Source organism: Hippichthys cyanospilos, chromosome 15, assembly GCF_059441005.1.
Source record: "Hippichthys cyanospilos isolate Australia breed blue-spotted pipefish chromosome 15, RoL_Hcya_1.0, whole genome shotgun sequence".
Lineage (NCBI taxonomy): Eukaryota > Metazoa > Chordata > Actinopteri > Syngnathiformes > Syngnathidae > Hippichthys > Hippichthys cyanospilos.
In genome coordinates, this window is record NC_142383.1 from 17,076,206 (window position 1) to 17,100,361 (window position 24,156).

Genomic DNA, 24,156 nt, shown 5'->3' on the forward strand with positions numbered 1-24,156 from the left:
AAGTACGATATTTTATTTGGTCTTTTTTATGGTTTGAGTTAAGGTTTCAAACAAGTTAGAGAGTTCACGAAGGTCAAAAGTTAAGAATTCTTGATCGGAATTCTTGTTTTCAGAAATCTTCATAAAAAAAAATCGAGCAATCGATCTTTAAAGTGAGTCAAAATTCTGTGAAAATTCGGTAGAAATGAGTCAGAATTTGTAGAAGTCGGAATTCTGATTGAAGTGAGCATTCTGCAATCGTGAGAATTCTGACTAAAGTCGAAATTTTCACCGTGTTGGGATTTCAAGGGTTAGAGTTACTTAACCCTAACCACAAAATATTCAAATCCCGGTTCTAGACTCCTCGCTTTTGCATTTCTAATAAGAATCTCAGGATTTGGTGTTTGAGTTCGGGTTCTAAGAACCCTGGGGGTTTAAGAGTGAAGGATGAAAGTTCGGAGTTTGGGTTTTACACCGGGATTACGGTTTTGAAAATTTGTGTACTTTGGAGCAGTGACATGTTTTGTGTCCTGGTTCGGTCCCGCCAGAGGATGAGCTGCAGCTACCTGCTGTGCACCATCCTGCTCTTCGTGGCCGTGCTCCTGGCCGTGACGGTGACGGGAACCATCCTCTTCATGAACCACAACCAGGCTCCGCCCATGTCGGACGGCGTTCCGCACATCTCCACCAACCAGGACGAGGCCAACGCCCTGGTGACGGTGGAACGCGGCGACGGTTCCCGCGTCAACATCTTCATCGACCCAAACTGCCCCGACTACAGCGGCAATTTTTTGCGCCTGGAAGGCGTGCAAACCTCGCTGCTGCACTCGCTCACCGACCACGACTCGGACCTCAAGTCCGTCAGGGGCCAGGACCGCTCGCTGCTCGTCAGCCTGGCCGAGGAAGTGGCCAAGCTGTCGGCCCACGCCGGGCAGCTGAAGATGGACTACGAGTCCCTGCGCCGGGGCCAGGGGGGCCTGGGCCAGGACCTCAACACGCTGCAGTCGGAGCAAGCGCGCCTCATACAGGTAGGAAGAAGGAACTGCGGCCGGGGTTGAGGGTTAAGGCTTAGGGTTATGCTTTCAAATCTAAGTTCGGTTTTCAGATTTGCGAGGTGGAAAAGGGTTAAGATTTCTTTGATTTTTACAGAGAAGGAAAGTTCGTTAGCATCCGATACCCTTCAATCTCTCGTTACGTTAATGAGATGTCGTTACTTGGTCAGTAAGTTTTGCCTTGTACGACAGAAATCTACTTCTTTTACTCTCATTTTTTATTATTATGTAATTTTTGTTAAAGCAGGTAAAATGTGCCCCATTTTATGACTTGTTTTAGGCCCCGTTTTTATTAGTTTTATTTTTGTACTGATGAATTGATACAGTTGCAGGTAGCTACTGTAAGCTAGCTAATTAGTGTCTCGAGAAATTTCATCGTCAGTTAGCTAAAGTAAACACAATAGCTAGTCAACAAACAAGCTAGCTAGTGTCTAGAGATAGAAAGATACTGTAAATACAATAGAAACCAGGATAACATGCAGGATACCGGCTCTCGAGGGCCAAATTTGGTGACTCCAGGTATCGATGAATAACGCCTGGAAATATAGAGCTTGACAACCAGCTAACTTGTGATTAAATGAGGGACTCTAAAAACAGTAGTTAGCTAGCAAACTAACTCGACATTCGATACCTAGCTAACTAGTGTCTAGCTAGCTAGCTAGCAAGATAGATAGCTTGTTATCTCATTGCGTCCCGGCCAATCGTCTCTCCAAGCCGCCTTTGCTACTGTTTACGCGCCGTCCTTATTTAGTGGGAATTGATGGTCGTCGCCAAAGCGAAAAGTCTCCGTCCCGAAAGGGCGAGAGCGGCGACGGCGTGGCCGGACCATCCCCGACGATTGATGGTGCCTTCGGGGCGGCCGGGCATGCGGCGCGCGCCTCCAGCGTTCCCGCCAGGCGCCGCGTGATCTATGGGCCACCTGTGGCCGAGATTGCATTGCGGACAGTGACGCACGGCGTCCGCCGCGCCTTCAGCTTTCTCCGAAAGCAAATGATGGAGCTAAAATAAAAACACATTGAAAAGATTTTTTCCAGTACGGTATCCACTCGGGTGTTTTGCTACATTCCTAATACGGTCCGTCTCGCCGTTCTTTCGCTAGTCTTGTCACAGAGCGGAAAGCAAATGTTTGCTTGGGGTCACTTTGATCGGCGTTCGCAGACCTTCGGGGCCGATCGGATGCTCGAGCAAACATAACACCCGAGTCCACCTTGACACGAACGGAAGCTCCTAAACCGGTGGACCCGATCCAAGGCGACTCTCGGCCCCAGACGTTTATCGGTCCTGACACGAGGTCCTTTGAGGCGACGTAATGAGAAAGAAAAGCTCGTCACTGCGGCGCAATTAACTTTGAAAGCTCCACCAAATAACCGCGGATAATGATAATTGGATCATTGGCGGATAACCATCAAAGTCACGTCGGGGATTAAATCCCCGCTCAATTAAGCAAATAGCCAGCTGGGAAGATTTAGGACAAAAAGTACTTGGAATACGCACCCACTACTTGAAACATCAAGTACTTCTCTGTACTTGTATGACTCACAAAGCCTCTGTAGGGCCCTCAGCGGAACTTGATTTGGGCTCTTAATTCACAATCGTTTTTTTATAATCTGCGAAAACTATTTTTGAATGAAAAGATGAATACAATATTGACCCATCCATGTCTGGTTTGATAAACTTTGGAAGTTTGCATCATTTGGATCCATACAAATGTAGATTCCGTTTATTAACACCCACGAAAAAATTTAAATGGTTTGGCCTGTCTTTGTAATCTGTGAAGACACTTGAACTGGTCTCTACCGCCACCTACTGTCTCGAGGTGAAACAAGACAAAAAGGAATTTTCTGTTCGGCAACCCAGTTTGACCACCGCTCAACGGAATGTTTCAAAAATCGCAGGTAAATCAATGTGATAAATCTCATAAAAATGCATCTTAAAAAATGTAATTATAATGGTTTTATACGGTCCAAAATTTGGACAATCAATAATTTTTGCACACAAAATTTCGCACGTCCAGCTGCAATCACAAAGAAATGTCAGAATTTGACAATTTTAATCATCTGCTGGAAATCTCAGCTCACAATTGTTTTCTCCCGGCTTGATTTTTTTACGTCACGAAAATAAAAAGGTAAAATAATGCCACACGGGTTAAATTAACCGTCTAATTATTCAGTTATCCTAATTGTATTTTGCCAAATATTGGAAACAGCCTAAAACAAATCACATTAGTGGGAACTTTCTGTAAATCGGCACTTGATGTCGGAATGGAGTTTTCTTCCCAGTCCGGAGCCCGGTCCCCCCAAACATACGCCGGCGTTTAGCGCTGATAACGAGCGTTTAATGGCTTGATAATGAGTGAATCTGCTGACTTACCCCGCCAGCCAGTGTGAAGGGTGTCTAACGAGAGCTAATTACATCAGCGTCCTAATTGATGAGCCGCCGCGCCGCACTTCCATGATGAGGCCCCAAGAACGCTTTGCCTTTCTGGGGGGGAGGGGGGCAGCCATGAAAGGCGGGGTGTCTATGTGCATTTGTGGGGGCGCGCCCTCATTTGTTGCCAATATGTTGCAGTAATATGAGCCATTTATTGTCGAGGATAAAGAATATATGCCGTGCACATTGTATTCTCCATCTGCTTGTGTTACTATTGACAGTGTGGCGTTTATGTGAGGGAAAAAAAAAAGATAAAAATGTGGCATTTTTTGGCAAATTTTTGCCGAGTGTTTGGAAAATTTTGTGTTCGTGCGGCTTAATGTCCAATTAAATCTAAAATCTTTTCAAATTTCAGTTAAAATTCTAATAAAAGTCTAATTCGAGTTTCAAACAAAAGGTTACGCTTTTAACTCATTCATTCCAAACGAAAATGTTTGTCAAGAGTCCATTTATTAAATCCCAGGTACTTAATTTTTCTTCATTTACTTTTTTTTTTTTTACTCAAGGAGGGCCTAAAAATACCTAGAAGTAAATTAGAAGTAATCAATGATGTAATTGATTACCAAAGTAGCCAATTACTTTTGGTTTCTTTAATAGTTGGAATGCATGTAATTCCACCTATTTGTGTATGTGTGTGTTTGTATATAAAAAAAAACGTAAAATTCCGTCTTTGGGATTGAATGAGTTAAATTGATTCGGAGAATTTTTTTGTTTTGTTTGACAAACCATACCCAAAATGCATCTTGGACACCAGGGGCCTTTGTCCCATTGCCCCCGCCCCCCTCCAGCCAGTTTTGCTAACTTCGATGACATCACTGTATGTCACGTGACCATAGCAACCCCCACAGGTAAATTTGTTGCAACAAAGGCGTTTGAAACACGAAAATGCGAGCGCAAGCGTGCGAGGCCAAACACCTGGCAGAGCGGGGCCGTTAGCCAACCGGGGCGCCGCGTCCAAATGACCCCCTTTCATCAAAGGGAGGGGGGGGGGTCGCACCGGGGGCTGGGATGGCACATTCATCACAAGGCTTCCCGCAGGGCCTTTGTGCTGCCGTGTTGCCCTTTCTATGTCTTTGGATGATGCAGTTATCATAATGACGCTTTTCTCTTTGATTCCAGGCACTCTTTCGAATATTTATTTTTCATATTCACGAAAATGTATGGAAATGAGGAATCTCCGAATTCTGATTTTGTTCTCAGTAGTCCTCTTGTAAAGTTCTCATTTGAGTCAAAATTCTGGTTTCATTCATCTACAGTCCTTATGAATTTTGACATTCTGAGAATTTTCAGCTTTTTATATTTATTCTAAATGAATAATTTGGCTTTTTACACTTTAAAGTCAGAATTCTGACTTCTCAGATTCCTGACTTTACAGTCCAAGTTCTGACTTTCATTTTTTAAGTCAAGATTTCTCATTTTAAAGGTAAAATTCTCATTTTGAATACAACATTCTTGTTATTTTCAGAATTCTAAGGATTTTCTATTCAATGAGTAATTCTCATGGTCAAAATTTTCATGGTTAAAGGGAGAATTCTTCTGTCTAGAATGAGAATTCCGAGAATGAAGTTAAATTTCTGAGATAAAAATGAGAATCTTGACAGCTTTTCAAAGTAAGAATTCTGTTATGTTCTGACTTGAAAGTGGGAATTTTCAATTTTCAATTTTTTTTTTTTTTTACACCGGCCTTAATCTGAGACAGACAAAGACAGTACTATTATTTTATAATTAGCTTTGAAAATGTTTTTTTTTTTCTTTTTCGCCTCTGTCACTTTTTTCTGGTGCGTTCAATGACACTTAGACAGACTGGATCATAATTTCCGATATGGCTTGCAAGCTCAGGTTACTCTTTCGCATTAGAGTTTTGAAACATTGCCCGTTTTGACATAAAACACTGCAAATATGTTTCTTTTCACCTTGAAATGCATTTTTTTTTTTTCGGCAGCTGCTGTCAGACAGCCAAGTAAACATGGTGAAGGTGGTCAACTCGGTGAGTGACGCCCTCAACGCCATGCAGAAAGAAAACGTAGGTCTGAAGGCGCGCACCAAGGCCGACCTGCAGAGGGCGCCGGCGAGAGGCGCGCGTTTCAAAGGCTGCGCAAACGGTAAGCCCTCCAAAAACAAAAAAGAAAATTATGTGCATGAGAAACCATCACAATGCTCCGAGAGGAGACTACCTGGCTGCCCGCAGCCTCATATGTTTTCAAGCAAAAGTAATTGCATATTTTCAGTAACTAACTAATCAATTACTTTAAATACCTAGATTAATCGATGAGTACTTTGGTACCAAAAGTACTTTAGCCGCTAAAATAATCGATTGTTTTCGGTAATTAAGACCTAATCAATTACTTAAGGTAAATATCTAGAGCATTTAATGAGTACTTTAGTGCCAAAAGTACTTTGGTAGCTAATGTAATCGATTATTATCGTAATTAAGACCTAATCAATTACTTAAGGTAAATATCTAGAGTATTTAATGAGTACTTTAGTGCCAAAAGTACTTTGGTAGCTAAAGTAATCGATTATTATCGTAATTAAGATCCAAACAATTACTTTGGTAGCTAAAGTAATCGATTATTATCGTATTTAAGATCCAAACAATTACTTTGGTTAAATACCTTAAGACACCGATGAGTGCTATCGTGCCAAAAGTATTTTAGTAGCTAAGTAATAAACTATTTTAGGTAATTAAGACCTAATTGATTACTTGAAGTAAATGCCTAGCGCAATTGATGAGTACTCTAGTGCAAAAAGTACTTAAGTAGCCAGAGTAATTGATTAATTTAGTTACTTTAGTAGTTTGAGTCCTTAATTGCTAAAGTAAACAATTAAGACTTTGGAACCAATTAATTACTTTGGATTAGGGATATTCAAATCCTAAAGCAATCAATATTTCAGGGCCAAGAGTGTAAAGTACAAAAGCAATCAATTGTTAGATATTAAGTACTAAAATAATGGATGACTTCATACTTTATTTTCTATTATTTCATTACTTAATTATCTACCAATCGATTACTTTTGTAAATCAGACTATTGTGGGATCTAAAGTAATTGATTCCTTTAGTACTCGAACAATCGATTAATTACTTTAATACTCAATTACCTAATGTAATTTATTACTTGAGTACTTGACTTGTTTTGTAACCAGAACTTTTTAGACCCTCCTTTAGCCAAACACAAAAAAGTGTCAAAATTAAATAGTACAAAGGATTTGGATAGCTGGATTCTTAAAACAAACAACAACAAAATACGTAAAAACACGACTTTGGGGTTGAATGGAGAAATTTAATTGATTCAAGGTTTAATTTTTTCGAAGTATGTGGAAAGGTCTTTATGTGTTTCTGCTATTAACACGTCAAAAGCTTGTTTCATTCCATAGGAACGATTAAAAATAACCCGCGTATACTAGCATGTTTTTAGCATGCTAGCAAATGTAGCATTAACATGTTACCACTCTTATTATTTTATTTATTTTAGAGGAAACCAACGTTTGTATGCAGACCGTTCTCCATTACAGGAAGGTGTCGTCAGCCCGCCGTTGACGGGCGCATCGTCAGCGCCGCCGTGACCGCCGGCGCCGGGTCCTGTCAGCCGCCGTCTCGCCGAGCCGCCGCGTTCTCATTATTTTCGACAAAAAGCCCGGCGGCGCCAGGTGTCCTGTCGGCTCAGCTGTCTGTCAGGGCTCACGGGTCATCTGGCATCCGACGAACGAGTCGCGCGTGTTTCATGGCGCAAACCGCGCTCGCTTTCATCTAATATTTATCAGGAATGGAAATACAACCGTATCTTCCGTCGTCAATTTTCTCCGTTTTTATTTGAATTTTGAATTCAACTCGCAAGGAGCACGTTTCAGAAATGGCGTCGTAGATTTGCAATTTTCATACGTTTTTTGCTTTGAGAGTTATGACTGGGGATGGGCAAGTAGCGATACCGAGTATCGATACCGGGTATCGGTACGTGCGGCGATAACAAATAACCAGGAATCAGGCTGGCTCCAGGCCTTTTTTCACAGTATCTGTACACACGACCCAAACTGATATTGTGTACTGTATCGGGCCGATACGAGCAGTCACTATGGTGGACGATATCAGTTGTTGTGATAGGAGAGATACCAAGCCTCATTTCAAGGTATCAGTATTCGCAACGGTGGAAGATACCAGGTGTCGTGATAGGGAGGATACCAGGACTTATTTCAAGGTATCACGGCTGGCAACGATGGACAATACTAGGTGTTGTGATAGTGCCGATACCAGACCTTCTTTTAAGGTATCGGCACTCGTAAGTCCATGATACCAGGTCTTGTGATAGGGCCGATACCAGGTATTGTTTTAAGGTATCAATACTCGCCACGGTGAACGATACCAGGTGTCATGATAGCACTGATATGAGACAGTATTTCAAGGTGTTGGTACAAGCTAATACCTCGTATTGTATCGAGCCAATACCAGGCTTTATTTTAAAGTATTAGTACTCACAACAGTAGACAATACCAGGTGTTGTGATGGAGCCGATACCAGGACTTATTTCTGGGTATCGGTACTTCCAAAGGTAAATGATACCGGGACTTATTTCAAGATATCAGTACTCGCAACCCATGGACAATACTAGATGTTGTGATTTCAGGGTATCGGTACTCGCATAGGTAGACGATTCCGGGACTTATTTCAAGATATCACTACTCAATGTAGAATATTATAAAATATGCATTTTTCTTTAATGACAATGATTGGCGTTAACTACGAACCTTGCTCCGGGCTCATGATGTCATCAACTAGGCCACACCCCCAAATGGAACACAGCACACCAAATTGTGTGGCTAGAGTGTTTGTGTGGAAAAAAACCTTCACATTGTGGTTATGTTTTTAATCAAGAAAATTGCCCCTTTGTACCCTGTTACTATTTCAAAGCGGACTAAAGTGTGTTTTGGTAAAAACAGCTGGAGTTGAGTCGACTTGGCCAAATCCGTGACAAATAATGCCTTTTATTCCCGCTTAAATATCAATTTGGCTTTGGCCTTTTCTTCTCTTTTTACCCACTGAGTCACTTTAATGATTAGCATGCTCCACTTCATTTTTAACAATGACTACATCTGTGAACCGCACTAAATATTCATAAATAACTAGCTTTGTTTATATATATATATATACAGTATATATATATATATATATATATATATATATATATATGTATATATATATATATATATATATATATATATATAAAATGGTCTGTATACAAACGTTGGTTTCCTCTAATATTAAAAAAAATATTGGTAATGTTAATGCTACATTTGCTAGCATGCTAAAAACATGCTAGCAGGTCATTTTTAATCGTTCCTATCGAATGAAACAAGGTTTTGACGTGTTGATAACATAAACACATAGTCATATGCATTCATTAATATACATATGTATTCACCGTTAGATGAAATTTCAGCTCCCCAGAGTCCTTTTTTCAATCCTTTCTTTTCTGTTTCCACACTCATCTTTTCATATTTCCATAAGAGTTAATGCTACATTTGCTAGCATGCTAAAAACATGCTAGCAGGTCGTTTATAATCGTTCTTATTGAGTGAAACAAGCTTTTGACGTGTTCATAACATAAACACATAAAGTCATATGCATTCAATATTACACATGTATTCACGTTAGGTGAAATTTCAGCTCCCCGGAGTCTTTTTTTCCACTCATTTCATATCTGTCTCCACACTCATCTTTTTATATTTCCATAAGAGTTAATACAATTCGGCAGTCATTCATCATGAATCCATTTTTCGCCGGCATCGAAAATCGCAGCCGGCGACGGGCGCGATCACGCCGGAAAAGCGTGTTTACATGAACTCGGCTCAGCGAGAACAAAGACAAGCGGACATAAATCAAAAGTGACCTTCTTCACCCAGCGTGAGCGAGTTTGTGCCGCGTCAGCGTCTTGCTCGTCTCGCAGGAGGAAGAAACCCCAGGAATAAATCAAAACGGAGGGGAAAACCGCAAAAATTCTTGATAGCGCTAACGCTGCTGGCAAGCTAGCTGGTTAGTTTTTTTTTTGTTTTTTTTTAACAATTTTGTGCAGCAACTCCAGAACTTAAATATTATGATTATTTGCAACTATTAAAATGACAAATCCCTACAAAACCGAATAAAAGAATATAACATTTTGTAATCCCATGTAAAACTGTGTAAAAGCATTGAAGGTTTTTTAAATAATTTCAAAATAAATTTCAATAAATTACTTCATGTTCCAATTTAGCATTAATAATCACAGTTAGCAATAACGTTTGAAAACATTAGCATACATTTAACAACATTTGACATTAACTTGTCATGTTCCAATCAATTTGCTCTCAATTTGGAAAGAAAAATGAACTGCTCCTGTCAAGCCATTAAAAAGCAACAAATTGGATTTAATGTTACTTACAGAAACTATTAAACATTCTTATGTTTAGCGTAGCTTTAGCGTTAATAGTAGCAGTTAGGAAATAACGTATAAAAATGTTAGCATTCGTTTCACACAATTTGACAATAAATGACTTCCTTTTCCTGTCAATTTGTTCTTGGTTTGAAAAGAAAAACGAACAGTGCCAAGCATTTACAAATTGGCTGATTTTTACCCCCCCCCCCCTCCCTCATTAAATCAAATACTAATTATCAGTATTGTCATGGTTTTATTATGGCTTTTTTTGAGCCCATCTGCTGAATATTCACCATATAAAAATGAACAAAAATGAAGGCACATGTTTAACACAATTTGGCAATGTAGTTCTTGATTTCCTCTTCCAATCAATTTGCCCTTGGTTTGAAAAGAAACAGAAGCGGGCCTCGGAAATGGAATGACTGCAAAAACGAAACGTTGGCGTTGAGTTGCGTTTTTGATCAGAGTGTTTCATGTGCGTTTCTGTTTTGCCGTCCCCTCCCCTCCCCGGGCGGGGCAGGCTCGCGGCCCCGCGATTGCGGCGACCTGTACGCCAGCGGCCAACGGGAGGACGGCATCTACTCGGTGTTCCCCGTCCACCACCCCACCGGCTTCCAGGTCTACTGCGACATGACCACGGACGGAGGCGGCTGGACGGTGAGTTGGCCGGCCCGCTACCTTTCGCGCACCAAGCCGGCCCCTTTTCAAATGCGCCAGCGAAAAAGTGGCCCGGAGCCGAAACTGAACGGAGTTGGAATGCCACACGATGCTTTTTGTTGCCAGGTAAACAAAACGGACTCAAGATAGGTTTCTCGCGGACACATTTTCCCATAGGAAGGAATGTATAACACTAACCAAAAAAAAGTTTGGGGATCTAAACCCTCATTTTCCTGCTCGTTATGTAGACAGAACTTTTCAAATGCTATTTATAGCGTTAGTTCTTTATTTTGGCTTTACCTTTGCAGCGTTGCCATTTTCTGATTGAAATGTTATGATTTTTTTTGTGTGTTTTACTGTGTTTTGTTTTTCGTGACGCATTTTTCTAGCACGGTATCTCTATCTTTGGACTCAATTGAGTTACCCTTCTAAGTCCCGGTGTCCTCGGTAGAGGATAAATGGACACAGCTGTGACAAAGACGGAATGTCTTATTTATTTGTGTCCGTTGAATGTGTCAGGCTTTTTTTTTTGTATTTTGTTAGGTCAAATTTTTTTTTTTTTTTTCAAAAGTATCAAAAGTATGAGTGGTATCGGTACTTGGTATCGGTGACTAATCAAGAGTTACGTATTTATATTGGTATCAATTTGGAAAAAAAAGATATTGAATATTCCCAATTTTTATCTTAATTAATTAATCGAGATTAATTAATGATCTTAATCTTAATCTTATTTTAATTAATCTTTATTATAACACAATTTTAGTGTTTTTAGTGTTTTTAGAGTCTTTATTTAACACTATTTTTAGTATTTTTAGTGTCTTTAACACTATTTTTAGTGTCTTTAACACTATTTTTAGTTTTTTAGTATTTTTAGTGTCTTTATTTAACACTATTTTTAGTGTTTTTAGTGGCTTTATTTAACTCTAGTTTTAGTGTGTTTCCTTCAGGTGTTTTTTAATTGAAAAAGTCGTGTATTTTTGCCTTTTCTGGGGTTACAGTGGGTAGTATACTCCATTTTGCTTCTCGCAAAAAACTGGCGGTCTTCCTGCGGTAAACGGCGCCCGGAGGTGAACAAACATTGACGCGGCGGCGCTTTTTCAAGTTATATTTGGAAAAAAATGATTTTGAATGTGTTTCGGCGACACAAACGTGCACACGGTGACACACACACACACAGACACACACACAGAGAGGCGCAGTCCTCCGAGGCTTTTATTTCGGTTTGTTCTGAAGTCAAGATGTCCTCGAGGGAGCCGGGGGGGGGGCATTGCAAGCACTCTAATGGAGAGTTGACACCTCATGACATCTTTAAGTGTTTTCATTCCTTTCAGATTCTTTTGGAATCTGTCCAAAGCGCACAAATCAAGAACTGTGTTTTATTTTTTTTTTTTTTTTCCCCTCCCGGCTATGAACTTTATAGAAATAATTGGTTCTTTTCATGTCTGCCAACTAGTGCGTGAAAACGGGCCGTGCGCTTAAAGGGGGTGGGAGGGGGGGGCGCATTTACATTTTAATAAACCTAATATCCGCTTTTGTCGTCCTGCCATTTGAAGGATATTTGAAGACCTTGGAGGATGGAAGCAAGTTTTTTTTTTTCTTTTCCTTTCAAATTTCTGGCATCAATTGCGTGTTTCACATGAAATCCGGGTGTCCAAAACATGGCCCGGGGGCCATTTTGGGCACGCCGTACACAATTTTGGGGCCCGCAGCCTGTGTGAAAAATACATTTCAAATACGTGGCCTGCAATGCTTTTTAAAAAGTTAGAAAAAAGGTTTGATGCTGGACAAGTTTGAAAAAACAACTTAATTTTGATTCATTTCTAATTAATTGTTTAACAAGGTAAAATAAAAGAAATCACCGCCATAGAAGATCATAACTTCCTACAAATAAATTCCTAAAAAATTAATTTGGGGGCTAAATAAATCAAAAAGTTGTCAAAAAGAAACATACATATATATTTTTTTCAATATTCTTCAGTATTTTTTCTTAGCTTTAGTTTTTATGTAAAATTCTTATTGCTAATTATATAAAAAAAATATTGTTTAAATAGCTGCAGCTTGACACAACAATGGGGAGGGGCTAAACTTAACCCCGCCCACACTGACACCAACTGGGGGTGGAGCTAACTCTACCTTTCGACATCCATTTTGCGCAAACGGGCCGTGAAAGAGTGAGACTGGTTTTGGTCGAAAAATGTCAGAAATGCCTGAGATAAGTGCAGTACCGCTTGACCCCAGCAGAGAGCGCACTCTCTGGATATAATGTTACCAAAGCAGTACGTGTGACGTCACAAGATGGCGGTCCATTTAAGATGCCAAAAAAATAGTTTAGAATATGCATGGGTGGAGTCAAATTATTAGCTCCACCCCACATTTAGCCACGCCTTCATCTGAAAGCTCTAACCAGGACTAGCTCCATTGTTTTTTTTTTTTGTTTTTGTTTTTTTTTGGGAGGGGGGTAATAAAAAAACCAAGATGTCCACTGTATTGCTTTGACAGCATCTTGTGATATCTTCTCGCCAAGGAACTATGATGAAGTGATTTGATGAGTTTCACGTAGTGCTTTGCCGCCTTCTTGTTGCTCCCGCTTGGTTTTTTTTTTTGTTGTTTTTTTTTTGAGACGCTTAGCCTCACATTTCTACAGGAGTCGGCTGAGGACGTAAAGGTTAAGTCTGAGGGAAACACGCTTGCTGAGACCTTTTCAGCTGCTTAAGCGCCGGAGAACAAGAAGAAACGTGTCAATTGGCGCTACGTGTCAAGTTAGCGGCGAGATGGCCATTTTCCTGCCCTTTTCCTTTAAAACTTTTAACTTATCCTTCAAAAGAATGACTCCTTTTAACACCTTCTTTTTCCGACCGATACCAGATTGAGTATTGACTGTATTTGATACCAATATAACTAGTAAGCATCCTTAATTGTGTTTTTTTTTTTTGGTTGATATATGACTGATATCTGATATTAGTTTTGTATCGGGGAAATATCTTAGTCTTGGTACTCATCCTAAATGGGTGTGTTTCTCTCATTTTTTTTTTTTTGGTTGTCATACTGATATCTGATATCATTATTGGATCGGGCATATGCTCGTATCAGCGCTCAACCTAAATTGATGTGTGTGTTTGTTTTTTGAATTAATGTAGTTTTTTGGGGTATAGGGATTGATAGGGGACTGATATCTGTTATTGGATCAGTAGTATCCTAGTATCTGCATTAATCTTTGATTGATGTGGGATATTTTTGTGGTTAACATCGGACTGGTATCTGGATTGGATCGAGACTAACCAAGTATTGGTACCGATCCTGAATTATTGTGGTGTTTTTTGTTTGTTTTTTTTACAGACTGATATCTGATATCTGTATCCAATCGCGACTATCGATACTCATTCTTGATTGATGTATTTTTTTTTTAAATGGACCTTTTCTGGGTGGGCTTTGGGTGTAGGGATTGATATGGGACTGATATTTGTTACATATTTTGGATCAGGACTATTATGGGAATATTCATCTTTAATTGATGTGGGGGGGAGTTTATGAGGGTTCCTATCGGACCGATATCGTTATTTGATCGGGAAATCCCTAGAATTTGTACCTATCCTGAAAATTTGTTTTTCTTAATACCAAAGTCATTCAATCCCAAAGACGTATTTATACATTTTATGCAGCGCAGACTTTCAATCTTACCTTTTTGTCCGTTTGTTTGTGATATTAAGAACAAGAATCGTTTGAATTTAGCTGGCAACGAATGAATGAATATCAGGCATGCTTATTAATCTGATTCCTTGCCGATTTTTATTGGGTGAGAGGGTAGAAAAACACCGATACAAGGTATCCAAAATGACCATTTTTGGCCAATTCCATAAACAAACAAGCTTCTGTTTCTACGTTTCGCGTCTGTATCAAAAAAAAAAAATCCTGTTTGACATCTGAAAGTGATGACACAGGATATTTTTTGTTTTTTTTGTTTGTTTGTTTCCCCCCGCGGTGACAGGACCCCCGTCGCGCGGGCGTCACTCGGAGTGCGTCGGCGTGACAGCGAATTTGCCAGACGGGCAAGGTCGCGACCTCACAATCATCAAATAAAGCGATACTGTCAGAGTGAGGGATTGCTCAGCGCGGCGTGACGGGACGGAGCGCCGTCGCCGGCCCGTCTCTCATCCTCACCCCCTCCCCCCCCCAAAAAAAAAAAACTAAAGCGGCAAAGCTTTGCGACACCTTTCGCAGGTGTAACGCTCCCCTAATAGGATTTGGCTCTCCGATGGCGGCCGCTGATCCCGCCCGGCGTGCTGAGCCGATTGCCATCGCACTTCAGCCTCATTAGGAGATCAACGCGGCGCCATCGGAACCGGGCGGGAAGCCCGGGACGCCGAGCTTCGCAGTCTGTTTCTTCGGGCTCGGCTTAAATAAGGAATGAGCCATATGCCGCAGCCGCATTAGCATAGCGCCGTGACGCGGCGGCGACTCCGGGGAACGGGCGCTTCGCCGGAGGGAGGCGAGAAGAAGAATGGGGGGCGCCTGAGCGGGATGAAAGGGAGAGGGTCGAGAAAATGTGATGACGACCACAGGAAATGAAAGCCACTTCCTGTCACGCAATAGTAACGAAAATGTGATAACCATAGAAGAAGAAATAGGACATTTGTTCGACAAATTCGCGGAGAGAAAAACGTGACGGCAAAATCAGAAAGAGGAAACGGAATTTAGCGTATTTTCCGCACTATAAGGCGCACCTAAAAGCCTTAATTTTTCGAAAAAGCTGATGGTGCGCCTTATAATCAGGTGCGCCTTATTTATGGATCAATATTGGGATTGGTAGATGGGGAATGAAGTGATAAAGTAAGCTTTACCTGTTTCTTTTGTGTGTTTACAGTTGAACGAGGTTGCTCATATTGACATTGAGTTATTATGCTTTTGAGAGTTATTTAAGTCATTATTGTTATTACTGTGGGTATTACTATATTGTGATTGAAAAAGTTCTAAAATGTGTCATTAATTGAGGGTGCACCTTATAATCCAGTGCGCGTTATATATGGAAAAGGTTTTCAAATATGTTATTAATTGAGGGTGCGCCCTATAATCCGGTGCGCCTTATATATGGAAAAAGTTCAAAAATATGTCATTAATTGAGGGAGCACCTTATAATCCGGTGCGCCTTACATATGTAAAAAGTTCGAAAATATGTCATTAATTGAGGGTGCGTTTTATAATCCGGTGCGCTTTATGTTTGGAAAAAGTTTTCAAATATGTCATTAATTGAGGGTGCGCCTTATAATCCGGTGTGCTTTATATTTGGAAAAAGTTTGAAAATATGTCATTAATTGAGAGTGCGCCTTATAATCCGGTGCGCCTTATATATGGAAAATGTTTTCAAATGTGTCATTAATTGAGGGTGCGCCTTATAATCCGGTGCGCCTTATAGTGTGGAAAATACGGTATATTGCGATGTGGAAACGTTCAAAAAAATGTTGCGATAGCGTAGAATAAGAACGATAGCTTTTGACGAGCAAATTGGAGCGATAACCGTAGAACACGATATGGATTTTATTTCCGACAAACTCAATTACACCCATAGAAGACAAAACTAAAAGTTTGCAATGAAGTTTCCATTTCCGTGAAAACGTTAGCGTGAAAACACGCCAAAAACGACAACCGGGAAATAAAACTCGTCTAGGTGTCGGAAAATGCAAATGAGAACAAAAAGTTAGCACATTAATAGAGAGTGTAGAATAATAGAACCCTCACAGAAAAATAAAATACCCTGAAAAAAAAAACCGACAACCACGAAACGTAAATTTTCACCAACTGCTCCGAAAAACGTGAAAACAACGGAAGGAAATAGGAACTCTGAAATCTTTTGACTTTGCAATCTCCGGACGCAAAAGTAGAAACGCTGGCAAATACTAAAAGATGTATCGCTGGAAGTGGACAAACATATTTGAGCTAGCTTTTAAACATCCCCGATTGCGACTCGTGTTAAAAGGTATACGCTGTAAAAATAAGCCCGCCGTGCATTATTGAAGGGACCCGCATCATCAAATGCCGGAGGGGCTTTTATCACAAGTCGCCCACAAATATACCATTCCGAGAAATGTAAAAGTTTCATCTTCGATGTCGCCTTCCCGTCTGTTTGAGTGCCCCCCCCCCGTTCCCGACCGTCGGCCTCAATATTTCATGTTTTAGTTTACTGCTTTGAAAGAAAATAGGCGAAAAAAAATGTCTTGCTCGCGGATGCACGTGTGTCCTCTTCACGTTTTTCCAAGACCTTCAAAAAAATCACTTTTGCTTCCTCCGGTATTAGCTTTTAAGCAGATTTTTTCCCCTCGACTTTTCATACGCGGTAAGTAAGGAGTGAGGTCCTATTTAGAAACGACTTCCTCCAAAATGAAAGATCTCACTTTTAGTCATCGAGTAAAAAAGGGAGTAATTATATCCGTTCACACTTAAATGCTGTTGCTAATCAAAACAGCAGCACAAAGCAAAGCGCACAACATTCATGTTAGTAGTTCTCAACCAATGATATTTTTTGCCAAGTTCCCTCCATTTTATATATATATATATATATATATATATATATATATATATATATATATATATATATTCCCCCCATTATATATATATATATATATATATATATATATATATATATATATATATATATATATATATATATATATTGAAAAAGTTTCCAAGACCTTCAAAAAAACCTTGAAAAAGCTTGAAACTTTTTCAAATTTCTGTAAAACCCTCAAAAATTTACTAAAAAAAGTGACTTAAAAACTTCATAAATGTGTATTTTTGTCATTGTGCCAGTGATTAATAAAATCTAAATAATAGTATAATAATAAATCGCAAATTTTACTCAACACAAAATTAAGTGCCTATCATAATCATAAAATTCTTTTTTTTTCTTCATTGTTTACATACATTTATTATATAGATTTTTTTCCATTAATAAATCGCAAAATGGTATGTATAATATTTATACGTATTTTTTTTTTAACCGACCATAAAATTTTCCTAAATAATTCACTATTATTCACAGTATTATTCATAGTATTCACAGTATTATTAGAAGCTTGTGTCCGATTTTTCCTTGAGTAAAATTCTTTTATTAAGGCATCGATCATCAAAAAATCACAAGCAATTGCTTCATGAAATTGAGAAATTTTCATTATTTTTAGATTCATCAAAAATTCACGTAACGAGTAATTAAGTACAAAAAAATGACGGTAGTTTTCACCCACGTGATTAAAGTCCAATAAAAAATTGCATCGGCTGATATGAAGAAAATCCCGGACAAGGTCCCTTCAGGCACCCCCAGCTGTCCTCGCACCTCCATTTGAGAACCGCCGTTGTGATTTTGCGCCCCTTGGAACTCTGTCGCTAACCAAAACAGCAGCTTTCCGTCTTTGTCGCCCATATGGCAAACGGGGTTTCTCTTTCAAGGCGACAGCCAGCGATAATCTCATCGGCGACGGCGTACGTAAAAAGCAAGAAAATGCTGGAGGATGATTACGTTTCTCCGTCTGCTCCCGCTGCGTCGCCAACACATCTGTCTCGCTAATAGGATTATAAAACATTCACCGGCATATGTTGCTTTGGAAAATCTTCTCACTTTTCATCATCCGATTCATCCCGTAATCATAATTGCTCATCAAACTGTTAGCTAGCGCTGGTATGTTTTGCGTAAAGGCTCGCCGCGCTAATAACGCGCCGCTAACGGCGCAAGCTAGCGCCTTTGACTTCCCGCCCGTTCGCGCGCCAGATTGTAAATCTCCCGCAAACTGTTTTTTTTTTTCCCCGTCTTCTTTTTGTCGCCAAGGAGCTTATGTTGATTCTCGGCCGGTGTTCCGCTCGGGCTGTCGGCGCGTCCCGTCTGCGCGCGGCGCCGACTCCCTGCCGTTGACAGAAATCCTGCTGAAGTGCTTAAGGCGCCTTGTTAAGTAGCCTTCATTTACTGCCGCCATTACAGAGAGGTTAATGCCACGCATGCAAATCCAACCGCGGGGACCCAGGCGGAGCGTCGGGTGCCGGCCTGGCGCCCAACTCGCCTTTCTTTGCCGAACTAGGTTAGCTAGCTCTAAATATACATATATATATATATATATATATATATATATATATATATATATATATATATATATATATATATATATATATATATATATATATATATGTGTGTGTGTGTGTGTGTGTGTGTGTGTGTGATGCACTTAGTTTTTTTCTCAGTTTTAGACTAAGCTGTAACCGTTTAAACGCTGTAAAAAATAGTCAATGATTGTTGAATGTTTGTTTATATTGTTTATTTTTCTTTAGTTGTTGTTCGAAAGGATACAGGTTTAGCTATAATTATATTATTTTTATAGATAATAATCGTATTTACAGTCAGGTTGTCAAGTGGGTGGGGGTGCGAAAAGTATTCTCATTCCTGGGGGGCCTTGGCAAAATATAATTGTATATATATATATATATTTTTTTTTTTTTTTTTTGCATGTGTAACAATACCTCGCGGGATTATGGGAAAGCATTCTTGCGTTTGCAAATACGTTTAAAAATATTTGTTGGCCAAATGGGAAAACGATCGATGTAACAGGAATTAGCTTGCACATACATATAGCATTATGGAAATAAAAATGCTAAACAGACATAAAAAACAAACAATGTTTTCACTTTATTATTTAACGTATTGAAATAATGTGGACAATAACATCTATTTATTGATTTATTTTTTACAACCATGTGTAACAATACCTCGTGGAATTATGGGATATCATGCTACGTTTTTAGCATTTAGCCATAAGTTCATTTGAGCGTATTTGGAAAACTGTTCAATCGTATTAATGTACCTGCAAATACGTTTGAAGGTAAAATGATTTTCACGTGGCAACTCCACGTTTCTCTACGTACTATTACAACATATATTAGCGAGAGTTAGCAAGTCATTTCCTGAACAAAAAGGCGGCAAAACAAACACGCGGAAGAACATTTAACAGGGTTGTGTGAATGTGTGACGATAATTATATGAATTAAATATTTTCACACCCTTTGATACAAAAGGCAAATTTACCAAAGAATCGGCCGAATGGCTAACAATCCAAGAAGCATTGAAACGTCTCATGCTAGCTAGCGCTGAAGGGGCCCGGTTGACTCGCTCGATTGAACATCTTGACGTCTGCTGAATTAGCCGTTCCAGACAGCGCGCCCCCATTATTATGCTTCGTCGCCGCTAATTCTATAAAGCCGCGCTTCTATTTTTTGGATCCGCCGAGGAGAACCATCTCCGGTCGCGAATCTCAAAAAGGTAGACGGGGAGCCGGGTTTGGGCGCGAGCTAATCCCGAGGAATCGGGAAGGTTTATCCGACGGGAAAAGCGGCGCGGATCCTCGGTTAAGACGGAATTGACAACGCGAGGGATGCCCGCCGGGAAGTTTCACTTGAAAGAATGGCTTTTATCTCCGCACGAGAGGTACTGACTGTTAATTGGCTGACGCCGAATTGGCCCGGGCTCTTAATGGCTGAGTCTATATGTCAGGCCGATTTTTCTTGTCAGTCCCTCCGGCCTTGCTATATGCTTCTCAAAAACACCATACTATGTACAAAAAAAAACAAACAAATAAATAAATAAATATGTATATATATGTATATATGTATATATATGTATATGTATATGTATATATATGTATATGTATATGTATATATATGTATATGTATATGTATATGTATGTATATGTATATATATATATATATATATATATATATATATGTATATATATATATATATATATATGTATATATATATGTATATATATGTATATGTATATGTATATATATATATATGTATATATATATATATATGTATGTATATATATATATATATATATATATATATATATATACACAGTATATATATAAAAAGAAGAGAAAAAAGGGCTATTTTCTTTTTTTTGCCTTTGGCCTATATTATGCTAACATGTTAAAAAAATCAAGCAACATTGTTCAAATCACCTGTGGCAATATGGGAACAACTACTTTGTTTTTATTTGTTTGTTTTTTTGTTTTTAGCCCACGAGTACATTCATGTACTGTACATGTATTTGCAAGTATATTTCGAATGTATTCGCTAGTACGTTCAAACAAGATTACCGGTCCAAAATAATCCAAAACATCGATGAATCTTATTGGCTAGCAAAGACTTGAGCAGGTCAACCACTATTTTTTTTAGCGCTTCTTGAAACGTGTGTGACTTTAGCTGGAGCCGCCTTTGTGTTTTTGTTTCCCTGCCAGCAATTTCCCGACTTTGCTGGCAGATTACGGGCGACCTCAAAGCGTCCATATTGACAGTTTTCTTTCAGTCATGTCTGAATAGGTCGCAAAGCAGACAAGACGGGAGGTAATTCCGGGGCCAAAATGACTTGTTTAGACTTGCCGGAGCATGTAGAACAGCACATATAAAGAATTTAATACCTAAGAGCCGGCGCCGAGAGAAAAAGATTGAACTGCAAAACGGAGACGTTCTGACTGTCCCAGTTTCAGCCTCGATTTTTTTTTTTTGATTCTCAACTCCGCAGGAGGTGAAGACAATCGATCTTTTTCATTTAAACTAGTCCGTTGCCGTGGAAAATACAATTTTCCGTCTTGAAGCGTTGCGTTAAAAGCCTGGTTATGCAAGTCGATGGCCTTTTTTCTTTTTTTTTTTTTTGGAAATGAATGAAGCATATTTACAGTAGCCGGCGACCTAATAAGACGTTTTTCACCTCGGCTTTGACGGCGCTTTGATCACCCGTTGCCCTCGGGCTAAACGGCGAGGATTTGGAAGGCGGCGCGGATGTTTTGATGCGGAGCGCAAACATGGCGGCGCGCTGACAATCCCCGTGGTCGTCTGTTCTTTCAAAAGGTGTCAACGCCAGACCTTCTCAGCTGCGCCGTTCGAGATACGGCGTCAAATTCCATCGAGGGGAAATGATACACATGCGGGACTTGTCTGTGCGCCTGTGTAGGATAATAGAAGATTACTGTTTATCTCCGGGCTACATTCAAACAAATATGTGAAAGTCGCGGCGGAGGTCAAAAACGGAAATTGCCTCCTCTTGATGTCTGAAGCGGGATCCGAGTAAGCCCCAAATTATCCCGAAACAACAAAAAGAAACGCTTTGTGTCCGTGTCTGTTTTACAATGGCGTTCAAAGTATTACCGCAATTTGTGATGTCAGAAGTGGGATCCAAGGATTGACTCACTCCGCAAAAGTTTCTGTGCGTTGATTAGAATAACAAAGTGTTGGCCAAAGTTTTGATGTTGGAAGTGGGATCTCTTGGTGTCTTTGTTTGACAGTGATTTATTATTTTTTGACAATTGGGGTCAGAAGTGGGACGCAAGGATTCACCCATCCCACAAATGAACAACCCTTGAAGTTTATGAATTACAGTTACATACAAAAGCTTTGCTTGGTGTCAGAAGTGGGAATTTTCCTTAACCTGACGAATAAAAACACAACTCTGTGTGTCAGAAGTGGGATCCAAAAATTGACAAGTAAGCCCCAAATCACCCCCCTTCAAAAAAAAACCTTTAAACAAACTCTTAGTCTTTATTAGATTGATATACAAAGTATTACCACAACTATTGGTGTAAGAAGTGGGATCCAAGAATTGACAAGTAAGCCCCAAATCACCCCCCCCAAAAAAATAAAAAAAAAACCTCTTTGTGTCCTAGTCTTTGCAGTGCTATACAAAGTATTACCACAACTCCTGATGTCAGAAGTGGGATCCAAGAATTGTCACGTACGCCAAAAATCAACCCCCCCCCCAAAAAAAAAACAACAAACAGAAAATCATTGTTCCTAGTTTTATTTATCAGAAATGGGATGTAAGGCTTGACCCATCCACTAAGCAGAAAAATTTACAGTTATGTAGAAAGTTTTGAATGTAGTCAGAAAAGGGGTCCAATTACAAACAAACTCCCTTAATTAGCCATTTTTTAAAATAGAGTTGTAATCTTTATTAAGATAGTAAACAAAGTATTAGCACCACTCTTAGTGTCAGAAGTGGGATCCATAGAACACCTCTCCTCGTGAAAGGGAAATTCTTATCATTTTCTGTGGCTCATTTCAATTTCATATAAAGTTTTGGCAGAACGAAAAATCCTAGAGGGGAAGTGGCAGTAAAACAGGCCAAAAATCATGTCAGAGAGTAAAAATAAACGACTTTCTTTTGTGCCCTTTATGTTGGCGTCAAAATATTGGCTCCTCCAACATAATAATCACCTGAAAGTAAACAAAACGTTGAACTATCCTAACACGAAATCCAATCGACATCGGCGCAAAACCAAGACCAAAACGTTTCAATTCAGCTAGTTACCCGGAAGGGAGAGTAATAATTGTCCTGTCGTCAAGACGGCGAGATTGCGGGCCCCAAGGTCGGCTTGTAATTAAAGCCGCTGAAGGAGCTGGCCGGTCGCGTAAGGACGGCGGATATTGAATGGAGCCGGTCCGAGACATTTTAACCCGAGGCCGTACCCCACGGCTCGCCGCTTGACTCGGACCGCAGAGGAACCGCTCGGGTTGACCTCGCAAAAGTATCGAGCTGTAGTCCAAGGTTTTCGCGCGGACAATAATTATAAAGGAAAAATAAATCCACTGAACACAGCTATATAACTGGATTTTTTTTTTCCCCAAAGTTTCAATCTGTTAGCCTTGATCAACCCTCGTGTTAAGTTTGTTAGCAAGGAACGGCAAATAATAGCCCCGGGTCAGTTTGACCCAGAGGTGTGTTTATTCAAAAATTTCAAAAACTCTAGTTTTTATGTGGAGTAAAAAGTAAAAAAAAGGCAATACTTATATTGAGTTTTTTGGAATAGTGAAGACATCCTGGGTCAATTTGACCCGGTGTCATGTGTAAGTATCCAAATGTTTCAGAGACATTTTGTATGTTTGTGTTTGTGTGTGTGTAATCCTGCTAGGAAACAGATCCTCTGATTCTTTTTTTTTTTTCGTCCTTCAGAAACACTAACAACATATGTGGGTCAATATGACCCGGAAGCTTATGTATATATCAATAACTATATAGATGATTGTAGAAATCAAGTAAGAAAATATCGAAGGCAATACAAAATTTATACCTGTGTGTTTTGTTTATTATTTTGGAATAGTAGTGACATCCTGGGTCTATTTGACATCCTGGGTCAATTTGACCCGGTGTCATGTGTAAGAATCCAAATGTTTCAGAGACATTTTGTGTGTTTGTGTGTGTGTGTGTAATCCTGCTAAGAAACAGATCTTCTGATTCTTTTTTTTCGTACTTCAGAAACAGCAATAACATATCAGGGTCAATGTCACCCGGAAGCTTATGTATATATCAAAAACTATCTAGATGATTGTAGAAATCAACTAACAAAAAATCAAAGGTAACACTTCAATTATATCTGTGTGTTTTGTTTATTATTTTGGAATAGTAGTGACATCCATGTGTAAGTATCCAAAAGTTTCAGAAACATGTTCTTAGTGTGGAATCCTTCTACTAAGAGATCTTCCTTTTATTCCTCCTCAGTAACAGCAATAATATCTCTGGGTCAATATGACCCAGGAGCGTATATATTTATCGAAAACTACGTGATTTGTAATCAACTCACCGTATATCAATACTTAATGTGT

General features: G+C 39.6%; 1 protein-coding gene across 2 annotated transcripts in view; it reads left to right on the plus strand.

The window, feature by feature from the left end:
* fibcd1b (fibrinogen C domain containing 1b) overlaps positions 1–24,156 on the plus strand; it is a 95,111-nt gene that overhangs the window by 38,383 nt on the left and 32,572 nt on the right. For both annotated transcript variants that reach the window (XM_088435562.1, XM_088435563.1), the window contains 3 exons: positions 528–1,007; positions 5,404–5,563; positions 10,387–10,523. In XM_088435562.1, the coding sequence (XP_088291688.1) occupies positions 528–1,007; positions 5,404–5,563; positions 10,387–10,523 (777 nt within the window). The remainder of the gene's footprint in view (positions 1–527; positions 1,008–5,403; positions 5,564–10,386; positions 10,524–24,156) is intronic.